The sequence below is a fragment of the Bufo gargarizans genome, chromosome 6 (assembly GCF_014858855.1).
Source record: "Bufo gargarizans isolate SCDJY-AF-19 chromosome 6, ASM1485885v1, whole genome shotgun sequence".
In the NCBI taxonomy this organism is placed as follows: domain Eukaryota; kingdom Metazoa; phylum Chordata; class Amphibia; order Anura; family Bufonidae; genus Bufo; species Bufo gargarizans.
The window spans coordinates 355072708-355100309 of NC_058085.1; the positions used below are offsets into that span (position 1 = coordinate 355072708).

At 46.0% G+C, this 27602-nt stretch overlaps 1 protein-coding gene across 2 annotated transcripts in view; it reads left to right on the forward strand.

The window, feature by feature from the left end:
• Window positions 1-27602, forward strand: part of ADGRA1 (adhesion G protein-coupled receptor A1) — a 961549-nt gene that overhangs the window by 316610 nt on the left and 617337 nt on the right. For both annotated transcript variants that reach the window (XM_044298088.1, XM_044298089.1), the window contains 2 exons: window positions 17969-18167; window positions 19015-19164. In XM_044298088.1, coding sequence (XP_044154023.1) covers window positions 17969-18167; window positions 19015-19164 — 349 coding nt within the window. The remainder of the gene's footprint in view (window positions 1-17968; window positions 18168-19014; window positions 19165-27602) is intronic.

Consider the following 27602-nt stretch of genomic DNA (forward strand, 5'->3'; position numbering starts at 1 on the left):
GTTAGCTGTGGCGTGTTGACAAAAGTTTTCCACATCTCTGCCATGCTAACCCTGCCCTCAGAGGAGCTGGCCGTGACACAGCTGCCTTGGCGACCTCTTGCTCCTCCTCTGCCTTGGCCTTGGGCTTCCACTTGTTCCCCTGTGACATTTGGGAATGCTCTCAGTAGCGCGTCTACCAACGTGCGCTTGTACTCGCGCATCTTCCTATCACGCTCCAGTGCAGGAAGTAAGGTGGGCACATTGTCTTTGTAGCGTGGATCCAGCAGGGTGGCAACCCAGTAGTCCGCACAGGTTAAAATGTGGGCAACTCTGCTGTCGTTGCGCAGGCACTGCAGCATGTAGTCGCTCATGTGTGCCAGGCTGCCCAGGGATAAGGACAAGCTGTCCTCTGTGGGAGGCGTATCGTCATCGTCCTGCCTTTCCCCCCAGCCACGCACCAGTGATGGACCCGAGCTGCGTTGGGTGCCACCCCGCTGTGACCATGCTTCATCCTCATCCTCCTCCACCTCCTCCTCATCCTCGTCCTCCTCGTCCTCCAGTAGTGGGCCCTGGCTGGCCACATTTGTACCTGGCCTCTGCTGTTGCCAAAAACCTCCCTCTGAGTCACTTCGAAGAGACTGGCCTGAAAGTGCTAAAAATGACCCCTCTTCCTCCTCCTCCTCCTCCTCCTCCTGGGCCACCTCCTCTTCCATCATCGCCCTAAGTGTTTTCTCAAGGAGACATAGAAGTGGTATTGTAACGCTGACCAGTGGCGACTCTAGGAACAATATATAGGGGGGGCACAAAGATACCACAGTCAAAAATGGGGGGGCACAAACAAAATAAGTATATATCAATAAGATTACAAAATACGAGAGAATTGCGATATGCAGGGATACAGTTATAATAAAGCAATTTACTTACAAAAGAAGCTATTCAGTCGTCTGCAGTGCCGTCCTCTGCTTGCTTCCACGGATTCTTTCCCCTTCTTTCTGTCTCTCGTCAGTGCACAGGCGCACTGTTATGGTGGATCTGTGGAAGACACACTGTTATGGGGGCATCTGTGGATGACACATTATGCCTCTCATTAGCCCTCATTATGCCTCTCATATCAGCCCCCATATCAGCCCTTATGCCTCATTAGCCCCCATATCAGCCCTTATGTCTCATTAGCCCCCATATCAGCCCTTATGCCTCATTAGCCCCCATATCAGCCCTTATGCCTCATTAGCCCCCATTATGCCTCTTATTAGCCCCATTATGCCTCTTATTAGCCCCATATGCCTCCTATTAGCCCCCATATGCCTCCTATTAGCCCCCATATGCCTCCAATTAGCCCCCATATGCCTCCAATTAGCCCCCATATGCCTCCAATTAGCCCCCATATGCCTCCATTTAGCCCCCATATGCCTCCAATTAGCCCCCATATGCCTCCTATTAGCCCCATATGCCTCCTATTAGCCCCATATGCCTCCAATTAGACCCCATATGCCTCCAATTAGCCCCCATATGCCTCCTATTAGCCCCCATATGCCTCCTATTAGCCCCATATGCCTCCTATTAGCCCCATATGCCTCCTATTAGCCCCCATATGCCTCCTATTAGCCCCCATATACCTCCTATTAGCCCCATATGCCTCCTATTAGCCCCATATGCCTCCTATTAGCCCCATATGCCTCCTATTAGCCCCCATATGCCTCCAATTAGCCCCATATGCCTCCAATTAACCCCCATATGCCTCCTATTAGCCCCCATATGCCTCCAATTAGCCCCCATATGCCTCCAATTAGCCCCCATATGCCTCCTATTAGCCCCCATATGCCTCCTATTAGCCCCCATATGCCTCCTATTAGCCCCTATATGCCTCCTATTAGCCCCCATATGCCTCCTATTAGCCCCCATATGCCTCCTATTAGCCCCCATATGCCTCCTATTAGCCCCATATGCCTCCTATTAGCCCCATATGCCTCCTATTAGCCCCATATGCCTCCAATTAGCCCCATATGCCTCCAATTAGCCCCCATATGCCTCCAATTAGCCCCCATATGCCTCCTATTAGCCCCCATATGCCTCCTATTAGCCCCCATATGCCTCCAATTAGCCCCATATGCCTCCAATTAGCCCCATATGCCTCCAATTAGCCCCCATATGCCTCCTATTAGCCCCCATATGCCTCCTATTAGCCCCATTATGCCTCATATTAGCCCCCATATGCCTCCTATTAGCCCCATATGCCTCCTATTAGCCCCATATGCCTCCTATTAGCCCCAAATATGCCTCCAATTATCCCCCAAATATGCCACCAATTATCCCCCAAATATGCCACCAATTAGCCCCCATATGCCTCCAAATGCCCCCATATGCCTCCAATTAGCCCCCAAATATGCCTCCAATTAGCCCCCATATGCCTCCAAATGCCCCATATGCCTCCAATTAGCCCCCATAATGCCCCCAGCAGCCACATTTTCTATAAAATAAAAAATAAAAACACTTACCTCTCCTGCTCCTGGACGGACGCCGCCTGCCATTTTCTCCTCAGTCGACTGTGCTCTAAACTGGCGCGCACAGCGTGAGGTCACAGAGCGACCTTACGCTGTGCGCAGCCCTGCACAGCCGACAGCCGAGGACCAGGAAGTGGTGAGTACAGAGCGTTCACCACTTCCTGGTCCTTCGGTACTAATGAGCGCTTCCATAATGGAAGCGCTCATTAGTATTCACTCTGGGGAATCAGCGGGGGGGCACCCGGGGGGGCAAGGGACAACATAGGGGGGGCAATTGCCCCCCCTCGCCCCCCTCTAGCGACGCCACTACTGATAACGGTGTCATCGCCACTGGCCATGTTGGTGGAGTACTCGAAACAGCGCAACAGGGCACACAGGTCTCGCATGGAGGCCCAGTCATTGGTGGTGAAGTGGTGCTGTTCTGTAGTGCGACTGACCCGTGCGTGCTGCAGCTGAAACTCCACTATGGCCTGCTGCTGCTCGCACAGTCTGTCCAGCATGTGCAAGGTGGAGTTCCACCTGGTGGGCACGTCGCATATGAGGCGGTGAGCGGGAAGGCCGAAGTTACGCTGTAGCGCAGACAGGCGAGCAGCAGCAGGATGTGAACGCCGGAAGCGCGAACAGACGGCCCGCACTTTATGCAGCAGCTCTGACATGTCGGGGTAGTTGTGAATGAACTTCTGCACCACCAAATTCAGCACATGCGCCAAGCAAGGGATGTGCGTCAAATTGGCTAGTCCCAGAGCTGCAACGAGATTTCGCCCATTATCACACACCACCAGGCCGGGCTTGAGGCTCACCGGCAGCAACCACTCGTCGGTCTGTTGTTCTATACCCCGCCACAACTCCTGTGCGGTGTGGGGCCTGTCCCCCAAACATATGAGTTTCAGAATGGCCTGCTGACGTTTACCCCGGGCTGTGCTGAAGTTGGTGGTGAAGGTGTGTGGCTGACTGGATGAGCAGGTGGAAGAAGAGGAGGAGGAAGCCGAGAAGGAGGAGGTGGCAACAGGAGGCAAAGAATGTTGCCCTGCGATCCTTGGCGGCGGAAGGACGTGCGCCAAACAGCTCTCCGCCTGGGGCCCAGCTGCCACTACATTTACCCAGTGTGCAGTTAGGGAGATATAGCGTCCCTGGCCGTGCTTACTGGTCCACGTATCTGTGGTTAGGTGGACCTTGCCACAGATGGCGTTGCGCAGTGCACACTTGATTTTATCGGATACTTGGTTGTGCAGGGAAGGCACGGCTCTCTTGGAGAAGTAGTGCCGGCTGGGAACAACATACTGTGGGACAGCAAGCGACATGAGCTGTTTGAAGCTGTCTGTGTCCACCAGCCTAAATGACAGCATTTCATAGGCCAGTAGTTTAGAAATGCTGGCATTCAGGGCCAGGGATCGAGGGTGGCTAGGTGGGAATTTACGCTTTCTATCAAATGTTTGTGAGATGGAGAGCTGAACGCTGGCGTGTGACATGGTTGAGACGCTTGGTGACGGAGGTGGTGGTGGTGGTGTTGGTGGTACATCCCCTGTTTGCTGGGCGGCAGGTGCCAACGTTCCTCCAGAGGCGGAGGAAGAGGCCGAGGCGGCAGCAGCAGAATAGGCCGAGGCGGCAGCAGCAGAAGAGGTAGCAGGGGGAGCCTGAGTGACTTCCTTGGTTTTAAGGTGTTTACTCCACTGCAGTTCATGCTTTGCATGCAGGTGCCTGGTCATGCAGGTTGTGCTCAGGTTCAGAACGTTAATGCCTCGCTTCAGGCTCTGATGGCACAGCGTGCAAACCACTCGGGTCTTGTCGTCAGCACATTGTTTGAAGAAGTGCCATGCCAGGGAACTCCTTGAAGCTGCCTTTGGGGTGCTCGGTCCCAGATGGCGGCGGTCAGTAGCAGGCGGAGTCTCTTGGCGGCGGGTGTTCTGCTTTTGCCCACTGCTCCCTCTTTTGCTACGCTGTTGGCTCGGTCTCACCACTGCCTCTTCCTCCGAACTGTGAAAGTCAGTGGCACGACCTTCATTCCATGTGGGGTCTAGGACCTCATCGTCCCCTGCATCGTCTTCCACCCAGTCTTGATCCCTGACCTCCTGTTCAGTCTGCACACTGCAGAAAGACGCAGCAGTTGGCACCTGTGTTTCGTCATCATCAGAGACATGCTGAGGTGGTATTCCCATGTCCTCATCATCAGGAAACATAAGTGGTTGTGCGTCAGTGCATTCTATGTCTTTCACCGCTGGGGAAGGGCTAGGTGGATGCCCTTGGGAAACCCTGCCAGCGGAGTCTTCAAACAGCATAAGAGACTGCTGCATAACTTGAGGCTGAGACAGTTTCCCTGGTATGCATGGGGGTGATGTGACAGACTGATGGGGTTGGTTTTCAGGCGCCATCTGTGCGCTTTCTGCAGAAGACTGGGTGGGAGATAATGTGAACGTGCTGGATCCACTGTCGGCCACCCAATTGACTAATGCCTGTACCTGCTCAGGCCTTACCATCCTTAGAACGGCATTGGGCCCCACCATATATCGCTGTAAATTCTGGCGGCTACTGGGACCTGAGGTAGTTGGTACACTAGGACGTGTGGATGTGGCAGAACGGCCACGTCCTCTCCCAGCACCAGAGGGTCCACTAACACCACCACGACCATGTCCACGTCCGCGTCCCTTACTAGATGTTTTTCTCATTGTTATGGTTCACCACAACAACAAATATATTATTTGGCCCAATGTATTGTATTCAAATTCAGCGGGATATAAATTTGAGGCCTAGTATTTAGGCGCTGGGTGACCGGTATGGATTTAGTGACAGAATTAGACTTGGAAATGCACAGAAGCGTGTGTGTGAAGTTATTCTGAATGACCCTATGTGCACCTTCAATATGATCTACCCTTTTAGGGATAGATTTCAAATAGCTCTGATATAGCAGAAACCACTAAATTATGAAATTGCTAAATTGGGAATTGTATTTCAACCCAGAACAAGAAATGTGCTTGAACGGACACTAAATAACTCGCCCAGCTACAGCACTAAGGACAGATTTAGCGGGATATAAATTTGAGGCCTAGTATTTAGGCGCTGGGTGACAGGTATGGGTTTAGTGCCAGAATTAGACTTGGAAATACACAGTAGCGGGTGTGTGTGAAGTTATTCTGAATGACCCAATGTGCACCTTGAATATTATATACCCTTTTAGGGATAGATTTCAAATAGCTCTGATATAGCAGAAACCACTAAATTATGAAATTGCTAAATTGGGAATTGTATTTCAACCCAGAACAAGAAATGTGCTTGAACGGACACTAAATAACTCGCCCAGCTACAGCACTAAGGACAGATTTAGCGGGATATAAATTTGAGGCCTAGTATTTAGGCGCTGGGTGACAGGTATGGGTTTAGTGCCAGAATTAGACTTGGAAATACACAGTAGCGGGTGTGTGTGAAGTTATTCTGAATGACCCAATGTGCACCTTGAATATTATATACCCTTTTAGGGATAGATTTCAAATAGCTCTGATATAGCAGAAACCACTAAATTATGAAATTGCTAAATTGGGAATTGTATTTCAACCCAGAACAAGAAATGTGCTTGAACGGACACTAAATAACTCGCCCAGCTACAGCACTAAGGACAGATTTAGCGGGATATAAATTTGAGGCCTAGTATTTAGGCGCTGGGTGACAGGTATGGGTTTAGTGCCAGAATTAGACTTGGAAATACACAGTAGCGGGTGTGTGTGAAGTTATTCTGAATGACCCAATGTGCACCTTGAATATTATATACCCTTTTAGGGATAGATTTCAAATAGCTCTGATATAGCAGAAACCACTAAATTATGAAATTGCTAAATTGGGAATTGTATTTCAACCCAGAACAAGAAATGTGCTTGAACGGACACTAAATAACTCGCCCAGCTACAGCACTAAGGACAGATTTAGCGGGATATAAATTTGAGGCCTAGTATTTAGGCGCTGGGTGACAGGTATGGGTTTAGTGCCAGAATTAGACTTGGAAATACACAGTAGCGGGTGTGTGTGAAGTTATTCTGAATGACCCAATGTGCACCTTGAATATTATATACCCTTTTAGGGATAGATTTCAAATAGCTCTGATATAGCAGAAACCACTAAATTATGAAATTGCTAAATTGGGAATTGTATTTCAACCCAGAACAAGAAATGTGCTTGAACGGACACTAAATAACTCGCCCAGCTACAGCACTAAGGACAGATTTAGCGGGATATAAATTTGAGGCCTAGTATTTAGGCGCTGGGTGACAGGTATGGGTTTAGTGCCAGAATTAGACTTGGAAATACACAGTAGCGGGTGTGTGTGAAGTTATTCTGAATGACCCAATGTGCACCTTGAATATTATATACCCTTTTAGGGATAGATTTCAAATAGCTCTGATATAGCAGAAACCACTAAATTATGAAATTGCTAAATTGGGAATTGTATTTCAACCCAGAACAAGAAATGTGCTTGAACGGACACTAAATAACTCGCCCAGCTACAGCACTAAGGACAGATTTAGCGGGATATAAATTTGAGGCCTAGTATTTAGGCGCTGGGTGACAGGTATGGGTTTAGTGCCAGAATTAGACTTGGAAATACACAGTAGCGGGTGTGTGTGAAGTTATTCTGAATGACCCAATGTGCACCTTGAATATTATATACCCTTTTAGGGATAGATTTCAAATAGCTCTGATATAGCAGAAACCACTAAATTATGAAATTGCTAAATTGGGAATTGTATTTCAACCCAGAACAAGAAATGTGCTTGAACGGACACTAAATAACTCGCCCAGCTACAGCACTAAGGACAGATTTAGCGGGATATAAATTTGAGGCCTAGTATTTAGGCGCTGGGTGACAGGTATGGGTTTAGTGCCAGAATTAGACTTGGAAATACACAGTAGCGGGTGTGTGTGAAGTTATTCTGAATGACCCAATGTGCACCTTGAATATTATATACCCTTTTAGGGATAGATTTCAAATAGCTCTGATATAGCAGAAACCACTAAATTATGAAATTGCTAAATTGGGAATTGTATTTCAACCCAGAACAAGAAATGTGCTTGAACGGACACTAAATAACTCGCCCAGCTACAGCACTAAGGACAGATTTAGCGGGATATAAATTTGAGGCCTAGTATTTAGGCGCTGGGTGACAGGTATGGGTTTAGTGCCAGAATTAGACTTGGAAATACACAGTAGCGGGTGTGTGTGAAGTTATTCTGAATGACCCAATGTGCACCTTGAATATTATATACCCTTTTAGGGATAGATTTCAAATAGCTCTGATATAGCAGAAACCACTAAATTATGAAATTGCTAAATTGGGAATTGTATTTCAACCCAGAACAAGAAATGTGCTTGAACGGACACTAAATAACTCGCCCAGCTACAGCACTAGGGACAGATTTAGCTGGATATAAATTTGAGGCCTAGTATTTAGGCGCTGCGTGACAGGTATGGGTTTAGTGACAGAATTAGACTTGGAAATACACAGTAGCGGGTGTGTGTGAAGTTATTCTGAATGACCCAATGTGCACCTTGAATATTATATACCCTTTTAGGGATAGATTTCAAATAGCTCTGATATAGCAGAAACCACTAAATTATGAAATTGCTAAATTGGGAATTGTATTTCAACCCAGAACAAGAAATGTGCTTGAACGGACACTAAATAACTCGCCCAGCTACAGCACTAGGGACAGATTTAGCTGGATATAAATTTGAGGCCTAGTATTTAGGCGCTGGGTGACCGGTATGGATTTAGTGACAGAATTAGACTGGGATATGGCCAAAAAATAAACAGACTATTGCTGGTTAAATGCACTTGGTGTGACAGCTTCACCCTGATGTAGGCTTTAGCCAAAAAACAACCACACCATTGAGGGTTAAATGCACTTGGTGACAGGCGCAGCTTGCCCCTGATTTAGTATATGGCCAAAAAATGAACAGACTATTGCTGGTTAAATGCACTTGGTGTGACAGCTTCACCCTGATGTAGGCTTTAGCCAAAAAACAACCACACCATTGAGGGTTAAATGCACTTGGTGACAGGCGCAGCTTGCCCCTGATTTTGTATATGGCCAAAAAATGAACAGACTATTGCTGGTTAAATGCACTTGGTGTGACAGCTTCACCCTGATGTAGGCTTTAGCCAAAAAACAACCACACCATTGAGGGTTAAATGCACTTGGTCGCAGCTTGTGCTGGCGCACCACAAGACACAAAATGGCCGCCGATCACCCCAGAAAAATGTGACTGACAAACGGTCTGTGCAGCCTAAAAACAGTGAGCAATTGAGGATCAGCAGCTCAATGATCCACAGCTGCAGATCGATCAGTTAATCAAGTCCTTTGGAGGAGTTAATCTGCCTAATCTCGCCCCAATTGTCGCAGCCGCAACCTCTCCCTACGCTAATCAGAGCAGAGTGACGGGCGGCGCTATGTGACTCCAGCTTAAATAGAGGCTGGGTCACATGGTGCTCTGGCCAATCACAGCCATGCCAATAGTAGGCATGGCTGTGATGGCCTCTTGGGGCAAGTAGTATGACGCTTGTTGATTGGCTGCTTTGCAGCCTTTCAAAAAGCGCCAAGAAAGCGTCACAAAAGCGCGAAGAAAGCGACGAACACCGAACCCGAACCCGGACTTTTACGAAAATGTCCGGGTTCGGGTCCGTGTCACGGACACCCCAAAGTTCGCTCATCCCTACTTTTGGGATATAAAACGGTTCAGGTAACAGAGATCTATTATCATTCGCCAGCTCCCGTCCGGATTGGGTACAAGAAACACAGGGGAATAAACTCTGGATCCTTTTTCTGCAGATTACACTTCCTCTAGCGCTTCCTTTTGTAGGTAAAGAAGGATGGATTGTTCTAAGCACGCCTGTTTTACAGGAGAGAGGAGTGAGGTCCTCACGAACCTTGAAGGAGGAGGAGCTAAAAAGCTTATTCTGTACCCCTCTCTTATTACTTGAAGGACCCACTGTTCCGAAATACTGTGTTCGCAATTTTTTAAGAAATGGCGGAGACATTCGCCTACAGGAGTGAGCAAGCCGGGGGGAATAAGAAGGTCTACAATAAGACCTGCCAGGGGAGTAGAGATGGCGTCAAAGGCTCGACTTCTTCTTTCTAGGGTCCTGGATGCAAGAATTTCCTCTGCTGCGAGAGCCTTGTCCTCTGTGGGATCTATGGTAGGATTGGGATCTGGATCCCCTAAATTGCCTACCTCTCCCCCTGGAGGATTGCTGAGGGAGACACATTTCTTTTTTATTAGAGAGTCCCTCCATAATCCTATCTAGCTCAGACCGAAAAAGTCTCCCTGGTTCATAAGGGAGACCACAGAGATTGTACTTAGAGGCATTGTCTGCCTTCCAGGGTCTGAGCCAAAGGGGCCTCCTACTGGCCACAGAAAGAGCCATCAACTTTGAAGCCAACTTAAGCTGTTGAGATGCTGCCTCACTCAAGAAATCCGCTCCCAAAAGAGCAGACCTGAACTGAGAGCTGATATTAGTTCTAGCCACGCCAGAGTCTACATCTGTTTGAATTTCCAGGAGCTTCTTCCTGAGAAAAATGGCAACCTCTGAGGACGCAACTGCAACTGAAGCGGAGGTGGATGCGGCAGAATAGCTTCTTCTTAAAGTGCATTCAACTCTTTGATCCAGTGGATCCTGGAGATTAGAACCATCCTCAGAGGGAACCACAGTGCGTCTTGACAGCTTGGATATGGCTAAATCCACCTTGGGAGGAAGACCCCATTGGTCCAGTTGACTTTGGACTAGGGGATATAATGTTTTAAACCTTTTAGATATTACCGGTCCCTTTTCTGGATGCTTCCATTCAGTTGTCATCAAACTTCTGAGCGACTCTTCCACTTTGAAGGCGCTAGGTCCCTTAGAGGTGGCTGTAGAAGCTTCCCCTTGATCAACATCCTGGTCCCTTGACCTGATGGATCTCAATAGTCGCTGAACTTTTTTCACCGGGAATATCTGGGTGGTAGTGTCCTCATCTTCCTCACTATCTGAAGCTGAGGAGTGGGCTTCATCAACAATCATCAGGTCTTCTCCAAAAAATGAAGATCTCCCAGGAGAACTATGTCTAGGCCTTTTCTGGGCTAATGCATCAGTTATGGACTTGCCCACAAACTTCTTTATCCAGGTTATCATGTCCAAAGAATGGGGCTCAGGATCTGGAGGGGGGCAACAACTCTGACATTTGCTATAAATATAATCGTCAGGCAACAAAGCGCTACAGCCCCAACAAGTCAGGTGCCTGCGTTTGGAAGAGGACTTCCGTCCCGAAGAGGGCACATCCCTTGAGCCCAGAGAAGACATTTGAAAACAATAAAAATAAATAAATATATATATATAGAAGAAAATAGCGGATAGCAGCAGCAGCCGAGGCGGTTGGAGAATTAGCAGGTAGCGTCAGCTAGGAGTGTTTCTCAGACGCGTCAGCACAGTAGTGTGCATGAGCACAACTGTGTTGGCACTATGACATCAGCAACTCTCAGAACAAGGAGTGAATGGAGAGACAGCTGAAGAAGAATGAGCTTCTTAAATAGCAGAGGTGGGAGGAGAATCTTCCGCCTCACTCTGACCCTTAGAGAGCCTTACTCCATGGAGAAAAAAGGAGAAAAGAAAAAACTCTCCAGGGGAAGCTTAAGGTAAAAGCACAGAAAACCACCAATTTTATGTCGGGGAAGTAAAATAGTGATTACTACTTTAAGTTTAAACCAGTATTTCTGGTCCGGCTCTGAACCAGAAGTTCGGCATCTCCCTAATCCCCCTGCCAACCAGAGAAAGGCAGAGACGCCAGGACCAAAATGGCAACGTGGAGCATGGTAGGTTTAGAAAAACGCAACCTAAACTGCTCTACACAAGGTAAACATAAGACCCAGTCTGCGTCAGGAACGGACAGCTTAAGGTACAAGATTGTTGCCCAGTGGAAACCGCACACCGGTCCCCATGGCTGAAACTGTAAGAACAGAAATTGAAATTAGAATACATATAGAACAAATTGGTCTCCAAGAGACCACCACCTGTCCCTTCTGTCCGCAGGACAGGAAAAATATTGCACGGTGTGTGTTTGGAGAGGTCTTTATGGGGGCCTAATTGGTTAATTATCACTTTATTTTGATTTAATAAAAGTTCCACCTGTCCTGATTGTCCACAAGGGCAGTAATACCCCAGTTGTGCTGCTGTTGGGACGTAAGGGAATCGTGTTCAGATAAAAAAAAAAAAAAAGGCTGAATATTCGATATAATGAATACATAGCACTATATTCGAAATATTAGCAAATTCTCGAAGTGGCGATATTCGCGATAAAAATTTGTTTTTTCGAATATTCGCGCTCGACACTACTATGCAACACCACAGAAAATACAGTGATCATTCTCTGTACATATAATGTAGTAGATTTTACCTGTAGCCCTGTGTAACACCTCAAATAACACAGTGATAACTCTCTCAGTGCAGATAACCTGCAGTCCTATGTAACATGACAGATAGCACAGTGATAACCTTCTGGTACTGAATACAGATAATGTAGTAGATGCAACTTTCAGTCCTGTGTAACACCACAAATAACACAGTGATAATTCTCTGAGTGCAGATAATGTAGCAGAAGTCACCTGCAGTCCTATGTATCACTATAAGACATTAATAGCTTTCTGAGTGCAGACAATACAGCAGAAATCACTTGCAGTCCTATGTAACACCACAGCTAAGACATTACTAGTTCTCTGAGTGCAGATAATGTAGAAGAAGTCACCTGCAGTCCTATGTAACACCACAGCTAAGACATAAATAGTTTTCTGAGTTCAGGTAGGAGATGTCACCTGTAGTCCTATGTAATACCACAGATAATACAGTGATCAGTCATAAAATTGCCTCTGATACCCAGCACCCCCTGGAACACCAGATATCTGCACAGTGGACAGATATGTAAGCAGATGGCTATGTATACCGTGTAGCTGATTACTGCAGCTCAGCTCCAGTTCAACAGAATGGGAGCTGAGCTGCAATAGTGCAACATGACCACTACACAGTGTATGGAGCCGTATGTTTCTGGCTCCGTCCACTATGCAGATATGGTTAGGCTGATGTTTTTATGTTTTTTTTCTTCAAAGATAATTACAAAACTTTTAGACAGAGTTGGAAAAAGAAACAAAAAACGTACAAACATATAAAAAGAATATTAATATAATTCTTACATCGTCACAAACAATAGCATTAAATCCAGCTCTGTAGACTCTAGACTAATACATTTGATCCCACCTAAGCCCCTCCTTTCCCCCCCACCTCCCCCCCCAAAGCTCAAACCACCACCACCCCCTTCCCCCCTTGGCTGCCGTCGCTGATAACCCGAACCACCCCCCCCCAACCAGTCCACAAACTCCTCCCATCAAACCGGAATAGTCAGTCCACCCCGCTTCTACGGGACAAAGGCATATGTTTTTCAAACCAAAACCAGGAGCTCACTGAATAAAAGAGTAGTTGCACCAGTCCTACTGTACAGTATGTACAGTACTTTCTCGCTTGGCTTTAAATAACATCAACAAAAAACCTGAACAAAACCTGAGTATAGAATTCCAGCCTTAGGATGCATCTCTGCAGATTAAAGCATGCATTGGGTGGCCCCAGGGGTGCACCTAGTCTTTCTGCTGCCTGAGGTGAAAACAAAGGGCGCCCCCCCATGCCAATTTCTTAATCTAACCCCTTTCCTCCAGCCCTACTGTTAAAGACCTACTTGGAATACATTACAATAAGAGCTACAAAACGTACAGGGTTATACAGCACCACATCTCTTACATCCAGTGAGGTCTCCTCTGATGCAGACGTTCTCTTTCTTTATCTTTTCCGTTCAGCCCAGACCACCATGATTATTTCTTTACAATTCTCTTGTCTCTGCAGAGTTTGACAACTACTTTTCCATCCTCCTCCCAACCTTCTGAACACCACATCCTGCCACCTCTAATACTGTTCTCTCAAACACTATACTGCAATAACAGATAATCTCCCTGAAAATACTATTACCACACAGATAGTTCCCCTTCAATAACTGTTGGCACACAGTGCCCTAAAAAATAACAGTTCCCAGCAAATAGTGTCCCTGAAACTTATAGTGCCGTAAACATAGTGTCCTCCAGAAATAATTGTGCTAAGCTGATACTGTGCCAGGGTACCTCCTAATGTAACAGTCCTCCCAAAAGTCCCACCAGTAGTAATAATTCTCTGCCAGAGTGCACTATGTGGTAAAGGTGCACCAAACACAGCTCTCTAGATGGCGACCAAAACTGTCGCCAATGCGCCTTCAAATTTGCAGATGACAACAAGACTTTTTTTGTCTTGTTGCCATTTGCGAGTGGACCGCAGCGCTGCAGCTGAAGATATACTTTTAGACCCAGATCTATACACCGGGTCTTACTATTTAACGTTACTAGGCTGTGCTGCTGTGCAGCCTAGTATCTGTTTGAGAACATGGCAAGCGCAGTTCTCAGCTCGTGCCATGTTCTCCTCAGCAGCACAGGGGAGAAGAAAGCAGTCCCTCCCCCTGTGGCGCTGCTGCCGCTGCCACCAATGGTCTGATAGCAGGGAGGAGGAGGGGAGGGCCTGTGGCCACTGCGCCACCAATGACTATAATTAACACATTAATTTAAGTGTAGGCAGCGGGCGCCGGCAGCGGTATCACATACCCGGCACCCGCCCTCTATGACATGGCGCTGCGATTCCCGGCAATTAACTCCTCAGGTGCCCCCAACCGCCCCAGTATTATAACTATTATAATCATTGGTGGCACAGTGCCCCCTCCCCCCACACCCCATTATTATATTCATTGAAGGCAGTGGCCACAGGGTCCCCTCCCCTCCTCCTCATTGGTGGTGCAGTGGTAGCTTCTGATCGGAGCCCCAGCAGTGCAATCCAATCAGTTTCCATGGCAGCCAGGACGTTACTGAAGCCCTGGCTTCCATGGTAAGCTCCCTGCTGCTGTGTGCACAAAGAGTGTGAAGTCTTATTCACTCCAATAGAGCTCTATTAGGGTGAATAGGACAAGGGATTAAAAGATCCCAGGAAGCAGATTGTGAGGGGTGGTGCACAGAGAGCGGTCTGTGTAGAGGGAGATGTATGGAGAGCAGTCTGTGTAGGGGGGGATGTATGGAGAGCGGTCTGTGTAGAGAGGGGGATGCACAGAGAGCGGTCTGTGTAGAGGGGGATGCACAGAGAGCGCTCTGTGTAGAGGGGGATGTATGGAGAGCGGTCTGTGTAGAGGGGGATGCACGGAGAGCGCTCTGTGTAGAGGGGGATGTATGGAGAGCGGTCTGTGTAGAGGGGGGATGTATGGAGAGCGGTCTGTGTAGAGGGGGATGTATGGAGAGCACTGATGCCTGCTGATATGGTCACTGGTTGCAGTGGTGCCTTTCTTAAGTGATTGGCCTTTTAAGGAGTGCAGTGGGGATATGTGTCACATATAGAAGAATATCGGTTTGAAACTCCCTTAAAAAAATTAGTCTGGAGCACTGAAATAGTAATAATATCCCTCATTTTGCGCCCATAAATAATAATATCCTCAGTAGTAATAATTCCCCCTATAATGTGTGCCATTACAAAAAAAATTATCATTAATATCAATATATTTATTAATGATCTTGTAGAAGGCTTGCACAGTAAAGTATCAATTTTCGCAGATGACACTAAACTGTGTAAAGTAATTTACACTGATGAGGACAGTATACTGCTACAGAGGGATCTGGATAGACTGAAGCTTGGGCAGATAAGTGGCAGATGGGGTTTAACACTGATAAATGTAAAGTTATGCACATGGGAAGGAAAAATGCAAGTCAACCGTACATACTAAATGGTAAAACACTCGGTAACACTGACATGGAAAAGGATCTAGGAATTTTAATAAACAGCAAACTAAGCTGCAAAAACCAGTGTCAGGCAGCTGCTGCCAAGGCCAACAAGATAATGGGTTGCATCAGAAGGGGCATAGATTCCCGTGATAAGAACATAGTCCTACCACTTTACAAATCACTAGTCAGACCACACATGGAGTACTGTGTACAGTTCTGGGCTCCTGTAAACAAGGCAGACATAGCAGAGCTGGAGAAGGTCCAGAGGAGGGCATCTAAAGTAATAACTGGAATGGGGCAACTACAGTACCCTGAAAGATTATCAAAATTAGGGTTATTCACTTTAGAAAAAAGACGACTGAGGGGAGATCTAATTAATATGTATAAATATATCAGGGGTCAGTACAGAGATCTATCCCATCAGCTATTTATCCCCAGGACTGTGACTGTGACGAGGGGACATCCTCTGCGTCTGGAGGAAAGAAGGTTTGTACACAAACATAGAAAAGGATTCTTTACGGTAAGAGCAGTGAGACTATGGAACTCTCTGCCTGAGGAGGTGGTGATGGTGAGTACAATAAAGGAATTCAAGAGGGGCCTGGATGTATTTCTGGAGTGTAATAATATTATAATATGTGGCAATACAAAAATACCCTCTTATGTGTGCCAATACAAACAATGCTCCCTTATGACGTGTGTCAGTACAAAAAACTACCCCTTTTTAGTGTCCCCAGTACAACTAATGTCCCCATAGTGGCCCCTTATGATGTGTGCCAGTACAAAAATGCTCCCTTTTACAGCTGCAATGTCCCAATAGTACTTTCTCCAATTACAAAATAATGACCCCCACCCCATTGTGGCCGAACACCATGCTGCCAAATAAAAATAGGCTACAGGAACTTGGACTAAAGCCTATTAGAGGAAACGGTGGGCCAGAGAGACATTGGTCCCATGCGCCATTGCAGCATTCAACTGTATTTCTGTCCTGAGTACAGCGATGCAGTTGAATATGTAGAGAGCGTTTCCACAATGAAAGCGCTCATTGCCCATGGCCCTTCTGTTGCCCCCCTCTTGCCCCTACCTGGTGCTGCCAGAGGTGATTGCCTAACCTGGCCTCATTGGTGGTGCACCCCTGGGTGGCCCACTGGGCCCCCCTGTGCTGAATCCCTAGCCACGCCTCTGGTTGGCACCAAATTGTAAAATTCAGTAATTCAACCAAAACTTTTATTATTTTTTTTATTCTGATTTAAAGTAACTATAACCTGTATTAATGCAGTATTACAGGTTACAGTTACAAGAACTCAAAGAAGGGTCATTGATCCAGGGAGTTATTCTGATTGCCAAATTGGAGTCTAGAAGGATTTTAACCCCTAAAATAGGGAAATTGGCTTCTACCTCATGAAAGCTTTATTTTTTGCCTTCCTCTGGATCAACTTTGCAGGAGAATAGGCTGATCTGGATGGATGGATGTCTTTTTTTAGCCTTACAAACTATGTTACTATCATTTGGGAGAATCAAGGGGAGAGAGTGGGAGGAAGGTAAAAGCAGAGAGAGAGAGAGAAACTTTCTAGGCAATCAGAGCAGTTTCAGTTTGGGCAGAATTTTTTTTTCAAACCTGAAACGCTGACGTTCTTTATCTCTAGCACTTATTTGACCACATCAAATCTTGAAAGAAATTATCTCTCCTTGTCCTTAACGTTCTTGAAACATTTATCATTTTATACTGCCATTTACCAGGTAACAGTAATAGATTCTCAAGGAAACTACCAGGACCTCTATAAACCATCTGGATGTGTCTATTCCAAATAGAAAATCGCAGACCACAAATGAAAAAAGCCAACACTTTAGATGTGCACTTGTTGTGTGGGTAGGAAATGTCAAACTGAGTGTGTAACAAAGGTGTCCCTACGATGAACACATATCAAAGGTGCTTTCATACCTTCAATAGCTGTTGGCCTAACACTGTTGGTAATTACCTCCTGTGAAAACAAAGGATTGGGCATGTTGATGGGATGGAGGTGAGATCACAGTAACATAATTAACCCTTACAGTGGTCCTCTCGGGCACCGCAGTTCAATCTTTCCTTTTACTAACATCATCTGTTGGGGAAAGAGATCGCACACCCTCTTACACATACGATTGTCAAATGAAACCACCAAAATTGTTGGGTTTGCCTAACTTTGCTCTTATACAGTATATATGGGCAACTTAATTTCAACCATGATGATAAAGAAACCATTGTAGATAATTGGTACAATAATATTGGCACATCCTAAAGAATGTACTGTACATACCATAGAGGCAGATGATGCAACTGCTATGGGGCCCTTGGAGAGAGGGTGGCATCCCTAGTTGGTCCTATCCTATTTACTACTGAGTGGTGAGAACTTGTAAAAAGACTCCTTGCTTCAGAGGAACTGCATTGTTACCAGCCATGGGAAAGAGGAAGGGGCCCAAGAAAGATGGAAAACGCATGGAGAGTAGAATGAACACCAGACCTTTCTATTTTTGAGCTTTGGTATGGAGTCCTCCTACTCTACCACAGTGCAGGGCCTGCCTCTAGGCTATTAGTAAATTAGGTTGTTAGTTTTTTCTATATTGCAAACATTTTTGTGATTGTATTCTGTTGATTTTTTGTCCTTCATAGATGGCCTAGAACAATAGCTGGAATGACTGCATTTCATCCCTGCAGACAGTTACCTCTCGGTTCATTGCCATATCCTGATGCAGTAGGAGAGCCAAAAGCCTGGCGTAAGTGTGGCAGAACTGGACTCTGGACAGAAGAAGACTATACGGCCTGTCCCTTTTCACATGAAGTGACAAGATATCTTCATGCCTTTAGTATGGTAAATAGTCCATTCTAATTGTGGAGCATCTGACAATAATTATCTCCCTAATGAATGCTTTATGACGAGTTATTATTATTACTACAGATTAGATTTGTAGATTATACGTTATTTAGACTAGTGTTCTTCAACAATAGCCCACAGGGCCGACCCGTGGGTAATGATTTGAAAATATCCCACAGAATTAATACCTGTGGTACGTCCTGATGCATTGACCCTAATTATATCACCTGCTCAATACTAAAGAAATCCTGAAAACATGACCATCAGGTGGGCCCTGAGGATTGGAGTGGAGGAACACTGAAACTATTCACATGCACAGTACCGCTTTGAAACCATCCCAAAAAATCTATGGCCAACAGAATGCCAGAAAGATACCAGCTTGTATTTGAGCATTGAATATGTCACTTTATACATCGGGAGATTTGATTTTATGCTACTCTGTAGTCAATACACCTAAAAGAACTCAGCACTTGTGGAGCTTGGCAAAAAATCTGTCTAAAACACAAGGGACATTTTACATAAAACTGCACCAAGATTTCAAAGATCGAGGAGCAGAGTCAATGGTTAATCTGGCCCATAGAATTGCAGGTTCCCCTTTGGTTTGTTTAGCGCTAACCTACCAATGTTATTGCTCTGTTCCCTAGAGCCCCCTGATACTATTGCTGTATGTGCGGTTTCATTATGAAAATCTTTAAATGATTAGATAGTACAACGCCTTATAGAATACTTATGTTGTGCAGACTATATTTCTTCTTAAGGTCAAACAGTTTGTGCTTGGAAGCAGATTTTATAGATTTCCTTTACTGAAACATTAATGCCATACTTTGTAATTATCTGCTTCTAGGTGCCAGTAAATGACACCAACGTCCTTGAATATGCTCAACAACTAATGACCTACACCAAGGGAGCCTCAGACTTCAATGATAAGATGGATGTGTTGCTTGTGGCTAACATGATGGAAAAGATGATAACTTTCGTGGGACAGATCAAACATGTAGGTTTAAAACCTTTGCAAAAAGCCTTTAAATCTAGAGAGCAAAATAAAACTTAAAAGAGTAACTGTTGTTTCATAAATGAGTAGTACAAGTGCTTATAAGAAATTTTGGAATATATCTCATCAGAGAAGGATGCTTTCTTCTACTCTTATTATGCTCCTCTCCTGCTCCCCACTCCTCTTCACTAACTCTCAATTCATAGTTCAGATCTGTCTTTACTTAAGATTGGCTGCCTGCTCAATAAAGGATCAGATTACATAGAAGTCTATAGAGAGAGGAGGGGAGAAGGAGAAGGAAGGGACTTCTGCAGACAGGCAGAAACTGAGAGACTGACAGAGAAACTGCTGTTGATTTGTAAGTGATTTACTGTCTTAATTAACTGCTCAGTAATACTATACTGTAAGTTGTTGTTATCCCTATGAAGGAAGAATAAAGAGAAACTATTTCGTTACTTCGGTGATTGCCGCACGTCATTTTATTATCTTCTCTACATTGTTGCATTTGAATCAGCTCCTCCTCTAAGTGCTGAGCCCCACACACGAAGTTCTGATTACCGCAGTGTTGGCGCATGGCCAAAAGTAGTGGCTGGATCGCAGTTTGAATTGTAGTAGTGCCGTCGTATTCTGTTCTTCTCTAATATTGGCAGAGCACGCTGAAAACTCCCAGGCTTCAGCCCCCACAGCCACACCAGAAGCCACTTGTGGTCTAATACAGGGACGAGAAGGAGCGGACACCTTCTTTGCAGTATGTGATGAAGGGGACTATATACATGCTATAAGTACCAAAGCCCTGGAGTCTAAAATCTTCCAGTTGGCAGATAAAGAAGTGAGACTATTTTGGACTATCAAATCTCTAAAGTCTTACAAAGAGTGCGGACGAGTCCCGAGGGGCCTGCAACTGTTTAAATAAATAATGCAATATGATGATGATCCCACGTTCGTCGGAGCGTGGAAAGCTGCCTACCAACAATTTTCTATGCAAATTATGGAACTTGTATTGGCTCGAGATGTAAAGGAATATGCAGCTGTAACAGATAAATTAAAAGTAAAGCACGAGAGGAGCTGCAAAAAAGACTGTTGGAGTCTCGACTCACTAATTTTGAGAAGAGATTAAACAAAAAGCTTCTATCCACGCAAATGGAGATCAAAGAAAGAAAAAGAGATAAATTTATAATGGACAAGAACGACTATGAACTTGATCGCGTGTTTGATTGGGGCAAAAGAAGGATGCGCCCAAAGCGAATTCCGCGTCGAGGACGTCATGGCTTCTGGGCAACTGACTCGGATTCGAGTTTGTCAGAGGGAAATGGAGTTAATCCACCCAACGATTCCACCGCTTTTGAAAAAGAACGAGAAGGGGGCGTGGCAGACGCTCAAGAAAAATCAAAAGAGATCCGCAAATCGACGAGACGGAGATGTCAGGTCTCCTGGCGACAATAGAAAAAGAAGATCCAGCCCCGAACACTCATGTTATGGACATAGTGGTGAACCTCACGGGTTTAGAACTGCCCCCGGGCTGCATCCCACTCCTCAACCGAGGGCTGGGATTCACCTTAGCTGAGCAGTTCAGCCCAGTAGATTTTGAAATCGACCTATCTCTCTCAGTTCGCAAATTATACTTGAAGAAATTGTTCGCTGAATCCCCTCATCCCCAGCGACAATTACAGAAACTGATTTCCACTTGAAAGGTCGCTTTAATGAGGAGGAAATAGAATGTATACAGTTTCTAGCCAGTATGGAGGCAGAGGAGGCAGGCAGTAACAGCAGCCAGGTGGATAAATATGTAGGTGGCGTCAGGTCCACCTTCCTTCCTCCCATGCCGGCCGGCTCAGCGATAGACCTGTTCCACAAGCAGGTATTGAGGGAGATACGTGCGCTGATTTACCCAGCAGCACCCCCTAATATTACTGGGGAGGAGTATCAGGCCCTCCTGTGGTTTAAACAACAGGAAAATATCATCATTAAGCCGGCCGACAAGGGAGGGAATGTGGTCCTGATGACCAGGGAATATTATATAGAGGAGGTAGGTAGACAATTGGAAGATGGCACAGTGTACCACAAGTTAAAAGGGGACCCGGTTCCGGGGATCGCCTCAAAACTTTGCGGATTAATAGAGAAGTATATAGCAGCCGGTTTTTTACCCAGAGGCATGACCAATAGGCTCATCCCTACTCACCCTAAAATTCCCGTATGGTACTTTGTCCCGAAAATCCACAAATCACTGACCCGACCCCCAGGTCTCCCCATTGTCGTCGGGATCGGGTCAGTGACTGAACCACTTTCTGGCTACGTGGATTGGCTCCTCAGACCACTTCTCGCAGGTACCCCAACGTATCTCAAGGAAACGGGGGACTTCCTCTGGGCACTCAAGTTTTTTGAGTGGCGGAGGGAGTTCAGCCTGGTGTCCTTGGACGTCGAGAGTTTGTACATTAGGATTTCACATGATCTAGGACTCCGGACCATTAACCTTGTCCTCAGTAGGAGCAACAAGGGAACAATGTTTAACAATTTCATTCTTGAGGCACTTGATCTAGTCTTCACCAGCAATGTATTCCAAGTCGATGGTCAATGGTACCGCCAGGTACTAGGTACCGCAATGGGCATGCCGGTGTTGTGCACATTTGCAAACCTGTACCTGGCGGTATTCGAAGAGACCTATGTATTCTCGGTGGGTAACCCCTCTCTGCGGTTTATACATTTATTTTTACGCTATGTCGATGACATTTTTCTGGTCTGGTCGGGCAGCGAGCAGTCATGTCACGACTTTGTGGATTATCTCAATACGCGCAACCAGATGAACATGCGATTCACCTTCAACTTTGGGGGTGAGTCGCTTGATTTTTTTGGACGTACGTGTCACAGTGAAGGATGGTGCATTATACACCACGGGCTTTCGTAAGCCCACCGCGACTAACTCGCTGCTCCACCAGACCAGCTATCATCCGCCGTCGGTGAAAGGGGCCGTCCCATACGGACAATTCCTCCGTCTGCGGAGGATCAACAACACCGATGTCGGATTCTACAGACGCAAGAGAACTCAGTGACCGGCTTCTTGATCAGGGTTATCCACCGAGGATGGTCTCAGCCGCCCGACCACGACTCTTTGCTGGTGGAATGGGATAGAACGAAGGAATTACCTCGCTTCGCCTTCGCATTTAAATACAGTCCCGCGGCAGATGTAATTAAGCGAGTCATCAATGAGAACTGGGACCTTCTAAAAGGGGATCCCTCGTTGGGCAATTTCTCCATTCAGCGACATTTAGTCACATTCAGAAAGTGCCCAACCCTCAAAGATAAGTTAGTCAATAGTGTACTCTGCAGACCCCAGGCAGAGACCTGGCCCACGAGTAAAAAACCAAGAGGAAATCATAAGTTTGGGCATGGTTCTTTTTGTGCACTAAATGCATGTAGCAAATGGCTACATATAGGAGAAGTTAAACATATAGTGCGTGATTTTATCACATGCCGCACACCCTATGTCGTTTATGTTGTTTTTTGCCCTTGTAAGAGATTTTATGTTGGAAAAACTATTCGCCCACTTTTTGAGCGTATACGTGAGCATGTCAACTCTGTCCGTTCAGGGAGAGAATGCCCCCGCCTTGTTGAGCACATTAGAGCTGCCCATGGCGGCCGTCCGCGTTGTCTTTCCTTTGCAGGAGTGGAACAGGTCCGGGCCATCCCTAGGGGAGGGGACCAGCACCATCTGCTCCTGCAGAGGAAAGCAAGGTGGATCCTACTTACCGGAGCCTTAGGAGCAGCGGGGCTGAATGACAGAAATGACATGTCGGTTTTCCTTTAAGAATTGACATAGGATATTGAGATATCCACTTGTGCCTTGTTGAGATAGCTTATGACCCTCTGATCCTGAAGAGAGCCAGATCCCTTGCTCCTCAGTAATTGCTTACATGTGTCAGACGATAGAGTAATGTCACTGCACAGTAAAATGCATCAAAAGGGTGAAATCTGTATTCATTATTGGTACTGGTTTAGCATGTAGTCGTCCTCCTTTATATGTTTATGGTTTTAATGTCACTAATCTGCGGCGCACAGCTGCTGCCGATGGCTCCGGCTGCAGAGCGCCACCACTATAAAGTGCAACAAGGCGTGATGACGTTTACAGCGGCCAGAAGAAGCGCGACAGCACGCGCGAAACGGCCGTAGCCGCTACCATCTGCAGTAGAGTGTCCGCCCCAGCATCCCGCATTTTGTTATCCCTATGAAGGAAGAATAAAGAGAAACTATTTTGTTACTTTGGTGAGTGCCGCACGTCATTTTATTATCTTCTCTATATTGTTGCACTATACTGTAAGTAACTTGAATGTCCCCCATTACTGTTACTGCTGTTGCTTCTGATGGTGTGCCGTGTGCTGTCCACATCCGTACGTCCGTTCCGTGGCCCAGAAAAAAAGATAGAGCGTGTCTTATTCTTGTCCACATTTGCAAACAGGAATAGGCATTTCTATAATGCAGAAGGATGCTCCATTCTGCAAAATGCGGAAGGCACACGGCCGGTATGTGTGTTTTGCGGATCTAAATTTAGCGGTCCGCAAAAATGTATACAATCCTGTGAATGAGCCCTTACAGACAGATTGCAGAAGGAAAAACTGGCAGATACAAGTCATTAAATAGCCAAAGGTACTGTCCACCGACATGACAGCGTGCTCTGAAAAATTACCTGAAATGGCAGCTACACTTTAACAACTAATGTAACTATTTCATGGCTTTCTCCGAACTGAAGATATTTGATAATGTGTAAAGGTTTCTCTGATTACTTTTCTTTTACTTTTCTCATATTGGAAGATATCTGTGCTGTAGATTTTGCCTCCTTGTAGTTTGTCAGAGAGAATGTTGAGTTTGGCACTCCATTCTAAGTAAAAAAAATAAACTATACAGGATGCAGCTTACGCTGTGCTGGCTCCCTAAGGGTATTTGCCATTCAATGCCAAAAACACAGTAAGTGGTTCAAATAATGTAGTATGAACACCATTTTCTCTGCAGTCATCGTATCCTTGGGATGGGGTGAGTGCTACAAAATATGACTAGCAATATTTTTACTAGATAATGTGCTCTAACAGTCAGGGCCGGTGCAAGGATTTTTGCCAACACAAGCGAAGCTACATTTTGGTGCCCCCCCCCCCCTCGCAGCTCACCTGGCCCTGGTCCCGTCTGCAGCAGCTAGCTTCTCCTCTGTGTGGTCCTGGTATCTTCTCTCTGCTTCAGACAATCGCTGGTTTGAGGACCGTATTTTCGCCCTCTAAGACACACCTAGGTTTTAGAGGAGGATAATAAGAATTTTTTTTTTTTTCCATTACACCTCAGGTCAGACCTGGAATCAGACCCCCAATGTTAATCAGACCTCAATTCACAGCCCCAATCAGACCCCCAATGTTAATGAGACCTCAGATCAGACCCCCATGTCAGCCATCAGCCCCTATCCATCATGCCCCCATGTCAGCCATCTGTCCCCCATTTCACATTTCTCCCCCTCCATGTCAAATCACCCCCCTATGTCACATCAGCCCTCCATGTCACATTTCTCCCCCTCCATGTCACATTTTTCCGCCCTCCCCCAGGGAGCGCCCTAAGGCAGCTGCTTGGTCTGCCTTATGGTAGCACCGGCCTTGCTAACAGTCTAACACATGGCAGTGAGAGGATGAAGTGATTCAATTTAAAATTAATTGTAAATTTAAATGGGTTTTTCCAAGATTCTGATATTGATGACCTATCCTATGTATTTAGTATGGAGCGCCTTGAGCATGTGAATGATTTGCGTGATGTCACTGGCCTAGGAGGCGGCCAGGTCACTTGCAGCCGCCGCTTCAAACAGCTTATCAGATGTTGATGGGCTATCCTGAAGATCATACATCAATATCTAGCTCGTACAACTCGTTTTGACTCCATGGCTTATTTCTACATGGGGTCCATTGACAATTGGTTTTAAGAATGATGGTTCCTCAGAAGAAATGTTATTGCACTATTACATAAATATATAGGAATTGACACAGGATCACTGTTTAAGGTTAAAGAAAGAGCAACTTCGTCATGTAATTCAAAAGCATTACTAAACTATCCGAACCATAAACCTATGGAATATGATCCCATATTGAAAGTATGGATAGCTTAAAGAAGAGCTTAGATATCTAATATCTTATATATACTAACACACACATTAAAAATGTGTGTGAGCCGAAAACCAGGATAAAAACACTGGTGGGTGAGCCTGAGGGTACAAAAGTTCCATTACTACAGTAAATGACCAATCTCAGCCCGATATTTGAAATACAATAAAATTATAAGATACACATATCAATACCACAACTAATGTGCGTTTTGCAAACAGCTTTGCTTGCAGTGGCTTCATCAGCATCCCCAGATGAAACTGTTGGAGAAATGTTATTCATGTTTTTTTATTTTTTATTATTTAATCATCGTAATGAAATGGTTAAATATTGGTTAGAAGTATGATATCTTCCTTATTAGTTGGATTTGCCTTGCCTCATGGAGCCTTTTGCTATTCATATATTAGACATTGTTAAGCTGGCAATGCGCATATGATACAGTAGTTGTCAGCCAAACGCTCATTTGGCCTCCTCTTACCTCTCTCGATCCTCCCATACATATGTACCCGGAGCTACGCTAAGCATGCACATGTAGTGAATGAGGACAAAAGAGAAGCCATTGCCAACTACAGTTGGAAATTGGTTGGTTTGGCCAATAGACATCAAATGTGTATGCCCAGCTCAGTATGTTTGATGTTTGTAGAAACTTTTTAAAGGGCATGTTGCGCAGATTTGCTTGCTAGTTAAAAAGCCAGTCCTACCATGGAGGGGGGTGAATAACCTTGCAGGGAGAGGGGAATAGTGTTAGGGAGGAGAGGGGAGGAGCTATGTACTCTTGGGCACATGCAGGGTGGAGAATGCCCCCCAGGTACTTGGGGTCTAATTTGCATATCAAATAAAGATTATTTTTTGCTGCAAAAAACTGACATAAAACCTAATAAAGGTATGCTTAGAAAGCTGATTTGGAGTACAGCAGGACACTGCCAGAAGCTTAAAGGGATTCTGTCACCTCCCCTAAGGCAAAAAACGATTTAAAAGCAGCCATGCAGCACAGCTTACCTGGATTAGGCTGTGCTGTTCTATCTTGAAATCCGTCCAGCAGTTACTTCAAAAAACGAGTTTGATCAATAAGGAAATGCGTCCTGAAGGTGCCCAGAGGGGCGTTTTTTTCTTCTGAGAGAGCCCAGTCCCGCCCCTTTTTCAGTGCCCAGCCCGCCTTCCTTTTACTTCCTAACCGCCGCCCCCAGCCTGCCACAGCCTCCCCTTCCTCTCCTCCCCCTCCCTCTTGCCGAACGAAGTCTCGCACAGGCGCAGTACCCACTGAGGGCTGCGCCTGTGCGATCATCAGGAGACTGAGGGCGGCAGCTTCATCTTCGTCACTGGGCATGCGCCGAGCCCAGTGACGTCCGATATTAGCTCTTTCCCTCAGTCAGTCTTGTAGGAAGCGCAGAGGATTGCCGATCGGCTGCTGCACCCTGCGCTTTCTCCAGTCTGCCTGCCACAGTGAAGACGGCCAGCGATTTCTTTCCCCACCCTCCCTTCAGGAAAGAAATAAGTATTTGTTGGGGCGAATTAGGTATTATTATATTAAGTAAAGGCAGGCAGACTGGAGAAAGCGCAGGGTGCAGCAGCCGATCGGCAATCCTCTGCGCTTCCTACCAGGCTGACTGAGGGAAAGAGCTAACATCGGACGTCACTGGGCTCGGCGCATGCCCAGTGACGAAGATGAAGCTGCCGCCCTCAGTCTCCTGATGATCGCACAGGCGCAGCCCTCAGTGGTTACTGCGCCTGTGCGAGACTTCGTTCGGCGTGAGGGAGGGGGAGGAGAGGGAGGAGAGGCTGTGGCAGGCTGGGGGCGGCGGTTAGAAAGTACTAGGAAGGCGGGCTGGGCACTGAAAGAGGGGCGGTACTGGGCTCTCTCAGAAGAAAAAAACGCCCCTCTGGGCACCTTCAGGACGCATTTCCTTATTGATCAAACTCGTTTTTTTAAGTAACTGCTGGACGGATTTCAAGATAGAACAGCACAGCCTAATCCAGGTAAGCTGTGCTGCATGGCTGCTTTTAAATCGTTTTTTGCCTTAGGGGAGGTGACAGAATCCCTTTAATAAGTGAAAATGAGGTGACAGACTCCCTTTAATATCTTAGGAGTAAAACATAGGCACATCAATAATACAATATTGATCTTTTAAGAGAGCCGCCTGCTGCTCCAAATCACATTTTATTGTAAATACAAATTAAATCAAAGAGTGCGGTGCATGCATGTGAGCGGCAGAACAGCAGGCAAAACTGTCTGTATATTGGCTTATAACAAGCGGAGGCAGTGCATGCTGGGAGTTTTTGTTTATTAGCAGCTGGAGTGCCCCAGGTTTCTGAGCCTGG